The following is a 10911-nucleotide window of genomic DNA, read 5'->3' on the forward strand; positions in this document are numbered from 1 at the left end:
CATTCTGGATCGGCGGTTCATGTTCACGACTGCTCGCGCGGACGCGGGCTGAAGACAACTCAACGCCGAGATGGTTAGAAAGTGGGCTGGGTGGACGGGGCCAGAAAAAACGGTAACGCCGTAGGTGGACCGAGCGCCCCACTTCTGTCACCAAAATCTGTTAGCGTCACCAGTGTACAAGCCAGATCAGTGGGTTGCTCAGTCCGCCTCTAGGGGGCTTGGCGTGGCTCGAGGTTAGTTCTCCGAAAAAGACCCTAAAACTTGAATCACTTAGTCTTCCCCTCAGCGCGACCGAGGCTCCCCTGTTCCGCCCCCCCCATATCACACCACTGCACGTTCTCCCGTACCGACGCTTAGGCCAGCGACTACCCGCGAAGTCGCCAGGCAGAATATCATCCATCGATTGTCGAGACAGCAGGCCCTGCATGCCTTGCATCGATCCCGTATCTGCGTGGGTCACGCTTTCGAGGAACTAGCCCCTCACTGGCGTTCTTTTATTTGGCGGCCGCTTACTGTGGAGCGACAAATTGAACAGTACCTTTAATCTCCTTTTTTCGGGATCCCGCCGGTCCGTCTGCTCCACGATCAAAGCCTCTCCAGTCACCGCTGGCTCTTCACTGTACGCTAGCACTTCTTTTCCGCAACCTCCCCCTCAACCTGCAGTTCCGTCGCGCCCGGTCGTGCTCCGTCCCCTATTTCACTTTTGGGGTACGTTCGGAGAAGCCTTCAGTTGCCGCCAGCGAGCTGATTCACACGGCTTGCTTCTCTGACAAAAAGTCCCAGTTGAAAGTAGCGAGCGGTGATCACTGCAGCCAGTTTCTTGAGCTGGTGAAATACCGTTCGCGCCTTCTTGCCCAGCCGCAAGAAAGCCGCTGGATAGCCTGATTCGGTGGACGTGTCCGCTGGAGGGGGCGGTTCGCTTCGTTTGTTATCAAAACGGCCAGCCTCTCCCGCCTCTGCGGTACCCCGGACCGTTTGCCACCCCGTTACCTGAGCTCACACCTTCCCACTAGGTGGCAGTCTTTGGACAGAGAACTCCCACCACGCCCACCAGGAAGTCTGGTGAACGCTGTTGGCTCTCCCCTCTCGTCCACTCTACAGCGCTGGCGTTGCCTCCCTGCAGAGCTTACGTGGACCCCGGAGAGCTCTTCTAGGAGTGCTTTGTTCTTCGTGTGTGGCGTGTTAACGTTGCTTCCCACTTGGTCTGCATGCTCCCTGAAGAAGCGTGCTTTTGCGGCGAGGACCCGCCGACGCCCGCGCCGCTGCTGTGGTGGAAGTGGCTGTGTTCCGCGAGCGGAGGGTAGGGAGTTTCAGAAGGCTCCAGGCGTACGGGCAATTTCAGAGTCAAAATGACACTATCAGGGGCTCGTGTTTCCTTGAAACTTCGAAAATCCGTCGCCGCTCTGTTCGGGCAGAGAGAGAGGAGACTCGTTTGCATTCTTGCGTTGCAAAAACTTGCGCGTCCTTTGCCTGGTGTGCTAGGGAGATAATCTTGTTTTGACAGCGTTCTGTGGGCTGCTTATCGAGACTGCAGCCGGCAATTCCGGGGCCCGTTTGAGGTCTCCATACACATATGCTAAGGTACAAGACTGAGCCTTTCCGTAAGGTGCTCGCGCGCAGACCTCGCAGGCCTCACACTCATTGTGTATCCTCACAAACACGAAAGCCACCTGCTTCTGGGTTTACCCGAAGATATCTCGGCTCGACCAATCACGGATTTTTTTGACGTGTGGGGGTTCTACAATGGTCCCGGGAGCGACCATCGAGACAGAAGTTTCGGGAGCAGTCGCAGCCAGCCGGGGCACTTGCATCCCTCCGAAGTTCCCACCTCCCCATGTTCCGTCTTCACACCACCCGCCGCGAGTGCCGGATGGATGCTTGGTCACCGCGTCTTCCTCTCCCGCCTCCTCTTCTTCAGCGCGACATCGTGCTGCAGCGGCCGCTAGACTGTATATAGAAGAACCGAAGAACGCGCGCGGAGAAGGCGTTACACTTGGTGTGCCTAACAGGACATTTGTTGCCGTCGCCATTCCAGGCCGACTGAAGAACAGGTGACAGTCTAGGGGCTCCGTAGACGCTCTCCTCGTGTCCGAGGATCCTACATCCCCACATTTGCGTGGATCAGAAGCGCTTGAATTGGGGTCACGTGGAAGTGCTTGTGACGATTTGGGGGCCTCGTTTTCCGTGGAAGCGTGTCGTAAGGTCTACGACCTGGGTGAGACGCGCTGTTCTGCCCTACGCACAGAGAGAGCGCTTACGTTTGGTCTATGTCCCACCCCTTTTGTCTGGCAGGCAGGGACAGGTTCTTGTGTGTCTCTACTGGTTTAGTTTCGGTGAAAACCTCACCGCTTTGACTCTGCTGGGGTGTTCTTGGCATCTTGTCGGTAAGTGCGTTTTATGCGCATTGCACGGTGGGAAAAGAGGCCTGTCAAGGAACTGTAGCGTGTATGTGCACCCTTTTTCTACTTTGCGCTCATCTTTATTGGTGGACTGTCACACGGATAGCTAATCAAGACGTCCAGCAAACGTAGATGTAGAACTTGGGAGGTCCAGTTTATCGACCAAAGTGTCTAGAGTGACGCTTGCAAGCCAGAGTACAATCGAGAAAGATCGTTCTTCGTACTTGCCAAAATGAAACCGCTGTGTTGCTTTCTTAGTCCTGCATTGTCGCTCGGCGGTCTCCGGGGTCTTACTACTGTAGGTCTACAGCCGCTTCTCTTCTGGGTGGGTGCGCGACAGTCGGCTCTGGTCCATCGACTTCTGGCCTCAGTAGCTCAACGAGAGATGACAGGCATTTTCTCCGCACGTCGCTGGGGGACGACCTTGCCAAAGTCCTTCCTTCCACCCCGTCGAGGGCTTGCGGTCTCTTGGTCAGAGTGCGGAAGAAACGCAGCGGAGCAGTATGCGTCACCGTGCTGGGCCGAGTCACTCGGTATCATCATTTTGACGGTGGGTAGGCCACTCGCGAGTATCACGTATACGCAAGTTGCAGCTTGTTGAGGCCGATCTGTCTGGTGCGCCTCGGTTGTGCCAGTGCGGACGGGAGAGAGTTCCGTGTACGCCTGACGAAGCCCGGTTTCTTCGCGCTCCTTGCTCTCATGAACTGAGGTCGATTGGAGCCCGGCGACTGGACGGGCGCCGCCTAGTCTGGCGCAAGCGTGACAGGTGAAAAGTTTTTTCTTGTTCAGACGCGTTACGTGTTCAGAAGGAGCCCAGAAAAAACTCGTAGCCTCCAGCTGGCCGGAACGCTAGGGAAGCAGCGTGGCAATGCATCGCAGACACCTGGCACCGTCGCTGGGTACCGGAGGACTGCGAGTGGACGGAGGCTGCGCATGAGAAGCGCTTGTTGCAACGCGTGCTTTTGTGGAAGGCGGAGGTGACGACATAATCACCTGCTTGTTGTTGGGGTCCTCTTAGCAGACGCTTTACCACTGCGGGCGCAGCGCGGTTTCCTGTTGCCCTTTCACTCTTTTCTTTCTTGCTTTGGTGCACTTTGCTTCGTGTCCCTCGCTCGGTCATTTTCTCTGTCGAAAAGAGACAGCAGTCTCAGTCGCCTTGCCGGTTGCCTGTTGCCAGATTTCATGCTACTCGGACCGTTATTCAACGCAAGAGCTCGGTTGAAGGTGCTGTGTTCACTGTTTTTTGCCCCCAGGGCTGGCAGATTTCTACTTCTCACCACCTGCAGAATCTCGTGAGGGCAGGAACGTTATCGAGCTTATCCGAAATGACACGCAGGGGCCGGCGCCTTGGGAGCCTTTCATTCCTCCGCCTCTCTTCTGTCGTTTCTCCCAGCCCGCGCAGTACCGGCTGGACCAGGCTTTGTTCTCATCGTCGCCGGCATCCATTCCTTCTCACGAAGCGTCTTCAGTCATCCCGTCAGCAAGGTATCCCCGCTTGCTCTCGGAAGCCCAGGGCTTGCATTCCAGCTCAGGAAGTCAGGCTGTTGGACCAGCGCACTTGGACTGCACTAGGGCTGCGGGGGCAGGCGAATCAACGTCGTTCTGCGAAACGGCGCACGAGAAGAACGAAAGTTTTCACGGGGTCGAGATTGGCGGTGTCCAGGGCAGTACAGAACAGAAAGACGACAGCGTACATACGGGCGAAGAGGAGCACTTGGTGGAAGACCGCGTGAAGAAAGCGGGCGAAGAGTTCAATGCTGTAGCACGCTTCTCGGATGCGCGTGTCCCTAGTCAGCCCCCAGCCGCAGCCTTCAAAGCCTGTGCCGGTGAGGTGAAGCATTTATACAGAGTCTAACAGACTTTCGTAATGCGCGGACATCGCGCTGAGGAGACCAGGATGTATGAGGTGTCACTTGTCTCCAGTGTAATTTGAGGAGCACTCGTGCTCTCACCCCAGTCAGCAGGTGACAAGACTATTTGACCCGTTTTTCTTTTTGTTTCAGTGAAGGGGCCCCAGACAGAGACACTTGCTTTGCGTCACCGATGCCCTCGCGGCTAACCAGGTGATGTGCGTTTTTCAGATGGAAACCATTGGTTCGGTCCTTGTATTTGAGTCCAGTTACTTCGCAGATGCTAGGGCTCAGGGTGTGCAGGATTCACGGCGTCTGTCAGCGTCTTTTCCGTGAGGCAAGTTATTTCTCCTCTAGTGAGCCAGCGAGATTGGTTTTGCGCTTGTAGTTGGTCGAGAGTTCTCCGTAATGGTCTCAATCACGTATATTGTTAAGGTGCCGCTTCAAACCTCAGTGGTCTTTGGACCGGCGTCTCCGATCTGTTTCTGTGGTCTTCAGATGATGTTCTGCTGAATAGCCTACACCAGCTACTTGCGGAGCATGCTATCTGGCTGCGGGGATCTCTGGATGCCCGGTTGCCAGAAGATTTCACAGCCTGGAGAAAGAAACCTGCGTACGCAAAAACCTGCTTTTTATTTATGGGTGAGTGGGAGGGGAGGGGATCTTCCAGGAAAAGAAGCGCCGACGAAGTGTGCATCCCAAGGGTATCGCTCACTGAAGCGGAGAACGTGAATTAACATTGCTGGGGAGGGAGACTGGCTCAGCCGAGCAGCCGTATCACACTTGGCGTCGTCACCTAGTTTCAGGCTCTCTCGAGTTCCGTGCTTTGTACAGTTCCCTCTCTGCAGGAGACAGCAGTAAAGAACCCGCCTCACCTCCGAGGTTCAGCGCTCAACGCAGCTTAGCAAAGGGACCTATGTGCCCCCTCACGGTCAAAGGCAGATCCGGTAGTCTACTTTCCATTGAACCTGCAGTCATACGGTGGGTCGTAGTGCGCATATCAGTTCAGCGACTGTGGATATTTTTGACGCAGACGGTCCGTGGCGCGGCTGTCTTTGCAAGATCGGCTATGACCCTCGGCAACATCCGGAAAGCAGGTTTTCCCAGGTACGCCAAGCAACGAGGAATTGTTGTCCCGTGTGCGGCAGCGGTGCGACTGAAAAGTGGATAAGGCTTTCCGCAACTCGTGACCGGTCTGAGGCCTAAAGTGAGTACCGGGGGGAGAGCGGGCGTTTGAAGAGCCATCAATAACGGCGTGTAGTGTAGGGGGTGTCACAGCGTGTTCTTTGCTCCCTCGTGTTGAAGCTTACTAGCTGAGCGGACTACAGGATTAGACGTATAGCTGCGCGGGTTACAGAGCACCTTCGTGTCTACGCGGCTATGCACAGACAATCGATTTCCGAGATCCGTACTTCCGGAACACAAGCTGGCGGCGGATCAGTGCTAGACAGGCGGGATGCTCGCCACTCGGTGGCCTAACCGATTCCGATCCTCACTCTTCGGCGGGCTCCGGCCTTTCATCCACTTTTAGTTCCTCTGCGAAAGCAGCTCAACTCGAGCAGCAGTTCCTTGTTCCCCCGTCACGCCCGTCGGTTATTTACCAGTTTCGGGAGATACAAGATGAGGCCGTGCAAAAGCTGCTAAGAGATGCGCCAATGCTTCCAACACCCTGCAAAGAAACAGGTAAACCGCGATACAAACAGGAATGCGCCAGGGAGATGCTTCCGCTGCACTCGCTGTCTGTGTGGAAGCATTGCGGGACAGGAGACTTCCACTCTCGCTATGAGTCACCGAGTGAGTGATCAGAATGGCTGGCACGGCTGCTGCGGTTTCTGCCGTGCCGGAGCCGCGAGTGCCTGGCTGCGCAGTCCCTTCTGCTTTCGTAGCGTACGCAGTCGAACCATCTCTGCTCGTCAGCGGAGACGGCTGCTTGGCAGGCGAGAGAATGTCAGGAGATTAGAAACACCTGCAAAACAGGGTTCGGTAGACCTGCCGCCGTGGGTTGGGAACACTTCAAGACCCCCGTATTCAGCTTCTGTGTGGTAGCGCTGTTTCCTGAATGTGCTGAAGGGACTGGTCGTCGTAGGCGCAACCGAAGAAACTCATGTAACACGTGAAGAGGTTTGTCGCTTGACACTGGAACGTTCTCGGTTTGCATCACTACTCAGGTACTGTGCTAGGTGAACTAGAGGGAAGAGAGAGAGTGGGCTGGGGAGAGGCCAGGTTTGAGCACCACAGAGCGAAGCGTGAAGCTGCGAGGGAATACGCGCTGCCCTCGACTGTATTCCCTCGGTGTACTATAGCTAGTCGACCACTCTTGTTCCGTTAAAAAGCAAGACTGCTCCCGGGTCTGATTCTCACATCCTCTGTCCGTTCCGTCGCTCAGGAAGTAGTGCGGGACAAGTACCGTCTGGGGGTGGCAGCTCGAGGTGCAACTTCCAACTGGCTGCCTTCGACTCTGTTTGACCCCTGTACAGGCTGGTTTTCGGCAGCGACGATGAGGACGTTGCGAGAGCTTTTGGCGATGAAGAGTCAGCGTATGAGAGAGAGCAGGGGCGAAATCCCCTGTTAATTGAACCAGCCGGTGGTCCCGGATGTGCAGGCTGTGTTCGAATGCCCGCCGACATGTTGCCTCTTGACGCAGGCTGCAGCCAGACCGGTAGAATCAATCTGTGATTCGCCCAGGATTGTCTGGAAAATCATGCTAAGTTCATGAGCTGTTGTGTGTGGGGGTGGACCGGGGGCCCAATGTAAGACTTGAATTTTCGTTGGCCGCACTGCGCAGCTTAGATAACTGAAATTCCAATAATGACGCGCGGAGTGCTTCGACTGGGTCCGCCGCTCACGTTGCAAATGGATTTTTGCATGCTTTGCCTTCTGTGACACTCGCCGGACAGTAACACGTGGACAGCCGTTTCCGATGTGAGCTTTCCTGGACTGAGGGACGCAAAGACGACGACAGTTCTGTTTCACTGTGGTTCGGAAGCTTTCCAGTGCGGTTGAGCGGGCTCATGCAGACAGCATGAACATATGTGCTACAGCCAACCAAGGCAGAGCTTAGTTTTTGTGGCTCCTGAAGGCTGTCAGAGTCACGAAGTGGCGAGTGCTGGTTTTTGCAGTGTTACGTAGCAAAGCGTCTGTAAGTGTCTGTGTGTTGCGCGCGCGGGAGGTCAAAGGCGGGCTGTGCAAGAAGGGGAGCAACGGCATCTCTTCACCTGGTCTCTTGCGCAGAACCGTTTCAGGAATGGCCACACTCTTTCACCAGGCCGGGCACGTTCCCGGCCACCGAGTGATAGGGTCTGTGATTAATACGAAGAGAAGACGAGCCCCCGCCTCCTCGTATCAAGACTGTAACAGTGCTGTATGGTTTGGTCTTCCAGGGACTGATGTTAGCGAGATCGGCGGCGCCGCCGAACAACGAACACAGCTTAACTGTGATAGAAACGGGGGAGGTGCTACCATGCGGACAGCTAGAAGGAGGCTTTGCTACAGTCTCCTTCTAACTGTCCTCCCCCTTCTATGAGAGTTCATGCTTTATCACTCGGGGTGAGCTGTTCTCTGTCTTTCCTGTTTCCTTTGTGGTTCATGTCGCCGTTTCTCTCCTAGTCTCGTCCAGCCCTCTGATGAGCTAGGGCGCACTACAAGGGCATCCGTGTAATACTTGCCAGATTCGCTCCGGTGCTTTGGCTACCTGCTGCGCGACCAGAGGCAACCCACCGAAATTCAGAATGGAAGTGGGGGTTGATTAGAAGATCGGTCTTCTTCACCCGATATAAGTTTGGCGTTTTTTGGCCCGCCGTTGCTTACAACTTCGGAAGCTATCCCAGCTGATAAAGATTTTTACGCAAACTAGAGCAATACCATTGCGTTTCGCAACGTATATAAGTGGCTCCGGCCACCTGGTTCAAGAGAGAGGAATGAGACTTTGTAACGAAAAAGAGGAGGAGCAGCACCAACAGCCCGATGTCACACATAAGGCTGGACGGAGGACCACAGGCGGCCGATCCCCGCCAAGACAGCAGCGTTCTCAAAGGGAAAGACAAGCCCGACGGAGAGACTTAACGTCGTGCAAAGGCGAAGGCTTGGGCCTGCAAACCGGAAAGGTTGCACAGACCATATCGGTCTGACTTAGATGTGCATCAGTGATTCACAGGAGAGATGTAATGAGTTGCTCAGCGAGAAAAGGGACTGCAATAAGTCTGGTTGGCATGGCAGGACGGGTCAGTGCCCCACCGAGCTGCGGAGTTACTTTCAGAACAGTTCTGGCCGCAAACGAACAACGAGGAAGATGACTACCTGTGAGACGAGGAGATGGTCCAATCCTGATTGACTGGGCGTGGCAGCTGACACGAGAAGACAAGTTCGGTAGTGAAACGGGTGTGAGCGAGTTTCCTTGGTCGACGATGAAGACAAAAGGAGAAGCGTCCCTAACACGGACAGACGGAACGCCAACGACAGACAGGAAGCACTCCCTGCTCTCCTACATTGTGGAAGAGAGGAGGAAGTCCGAAAGTTGATCATGAAGACTGAACAAAGCGTCGAAGAGCAACACAGAGAAGACCTACCCCAATATGCACGGAGCGGTTCCTCGCTGTTGAGGGGCCACTTGGTGCTGTCGTGTATAGTGCTGAAAAGATCATGGAAGAGAGCGCAATCGCACTGGGGGAAGTCCTGCCCACGCGACAACTATCTTTGCTTTTAAAACTACGAGAAAGAACGGATGAGCATGTGTGCTATACCGTGCGCCGTCCCCAGCTAGTCCCGTCCGGACGACTCTGTCGGAGCTTCAAGAGTGTTGCCGCAGAAAGCGTGGAGGTGGTTGATGTATAGGCTGACTAGTGACATAGTAGATGAGAGACACTGAGCTAGGCCAACCTTCGTCTGAACCGCTCTTCGGTTCAGCGGATGTCCGGCCGAGGTTTCGCAGGATTTTTCGTCAACCCTCGGGGGGTTCATGTCACAAGCGAAGTGGAAGCAGAAGGGGAAACCCTGGTGCCACCCCCTTGTGACGTACCGCCCGATTATCGGACGGTTCCACGAGAGGTCTTCTCTCGTGCCAACGGTGTTTCTTCGATTAACCCTTATGACTACTTCAAGTAATACTATAAAAACCGCTTCGATTCCATTCATGGCCTAAGCACTGGAGGTAACCCAATGCCGTAGCGCCCAGCCAAAGTGCTTCACCTTCGTAGCCACGTGAAAACACCGGGACCAAGAGGCGTACATCGGTTCGCGGCGACAGCTCCCGGAGGCCGTGGACGCGAAGATCAGTCGCTCGCCGCGGTCAAAGCCCACACCGAACCGAACTCGGAAACCGTGAAACACGTTAAAGACACTCGCCCGACACGTCACAAGTGTCGACGCTCCCTCAAGCACTCGTTAAGTCCCGCCGTTAACACTCCGGACACATCCCAAAGTGCCGGAAACTCTTTGCCCAACCCGCAGGTCCACCCCAGACACATCCCTAAGTGCCACGGTACCGCAGGTGGCGTCTCCACAAACACGTCCCAAAGCGTCTGTGGATTGAAACGGCGGTTCAGTATCGAAAAAGAGTCAAAAGGCTTCACCCGCTGAAACAAGAATCTCAACCAACCGATCCGGCACCTTACTGCGTGTCAGAGCAGCGCTCTGCCTCTTGAATATTTTTTTCAAACCAGCTCTAAGAAAGAATAAGCATCGTCCAGTTGAGTTAAAGATAGCGGTCTGTGTAGGATACCTCTAGAGTCAACGGAGGAGAATAAGGAAGAGTTAGTGTGACCGTTCTGCGTTTCATGAAGTGAAGATTTGTTTTGCCTGTCTTAAGGAAGGAACAAAAAGGTAGATCGAATCAGTTTAGAAAGGGGGAGATGGACAGTAGATTTGAAGATTATCAGAGCAATGGGCGAACAGGGTTTTGAAGGAGGTAGTGTGTTTTTTCCGCAATCGTGTTATTTTCCAGTCTAACGCCTTTCGTAGTAACCTCGGACGTCCAATCTGATCTAAGGCACACCTCGTCGTCACTGACCGACGGTGTCTACTTTTTAGCTGGCCGAAACCAAGGGGGGGAGAGAGAAAAGAGACAAGGAAAGGACGAGGATGTGAAAAAGAGTGAAAGAAAAAAGAGGGGAAGGAATTTTTCCGCTCGTTTCGCGAAGAAGTTTCTCCAACCCTACAAACAGTCACGAAGAAGGTTGGCCCAGCAGGGGGATTCAGGGTCAAACCTGATCGGAGAAAGTGGGGTTCCGTGCCTTTATTTCGCCCGTGTGAGAGCGGTTTTAAAATCCGGAGTAGTGTGTGTAGTGCGTGAATTCGAAAGAACTCCAGAATTTGGAGGACGTGATATGAGGTGTGAAATATATGCAAAGTTCTCTTGTTAGTTCGGTGTCGAGAGTTGAGGAAGGTCCCGTGCGCGTACCATACCAAGCTATCAACCTATCGCCCGTTTTTTTATCTGAATCTGCTAAGTGAAGAACCAATCCTTGGGAGGAGCCCCAGCGAGGGGGAGGAAGGCTGGCCGAATGTCTGACCGCCAGGGAACGGGAATGACAACCCACCACAGTCTCGCGTCCGTTTCAGATCCAGGAGACTCACCACCTCCTCGCCAGCTTACGGTTGCCGAACACCTTACCAACCTACGGGTTAGGTCCTAGGCGGCTTGTTCGTACCACGGGTTTCGATCCCTT

General features: G+C 54.5%; 1 protein-coding gene across 1 annotated transcript; it reads left to right on the plus strand.

The window, feature by feature from the left end:
- The first annotated feature begins 502 nt into the window (after window positions 1-502).
- CSUI_010494 (rna polymerase iii transcription factor iiic) lies at window positions 503-9284 on the plus strand. Its single transcript, XM_068070597.1, has 7 exons — window positions 503-2051; window positions 2594-2953; window positions 3653-4225; window positions 4748-4891; window positions 5283-5356; window positions 5638-5932; window positions 6727-9284. The coding sequence occupies exons 2-7, from the start codon at window positions 2632-2634 to the stop codon at window positions 6819-6821; spliced, it is 1503 nt and encodes a 500-aa protein (XP_067917427.1). The 5' UTR covers window positions 503-2051; window positions 2594-2631; the 3' UTR covers window positions 6822-9284.
- Window positions 9285-10911: the final 1627 nt, after the last annotated feature.

This window comes from Cystoisospora suis (assembly GCF_002600585.1).
Source record: "Cystoisospora suis strain Wien I chromosome Unknown contig_7598, whole genome shotgun sequence".
NCBI lineage: Eukaryota > Apicomplexa > Conoidasida > Eucoccidiorida > Sarcocystidae > Cystoisospora > Cystoisospora suis.

Bases quoted from the DNA above. Each gene is read 5' to 3' on its own strand.
- CSUI_010494 (XM_068070597.1), top strand. From the start codon at position 2,632: ATGAAACCGCTGTGTTGCTTTCTTAGTCCTGCATTGTCGCTCGGCGGT. The intron at 2,954-3,652 runs GTAGGCCACTCG...TTTTGCCCCCAG, and splicing joins TATCATCATTTTGACGGTGG to GGCTGGCAGATTTCTACTTC. The intron at 5,357-5,637 runs GTACGCCAAGCA...GGCTATGCACAG, and splicing joins CGGAAAGCAGGTTTTCCCAG to ACAATCGATTTCCGAGATCC.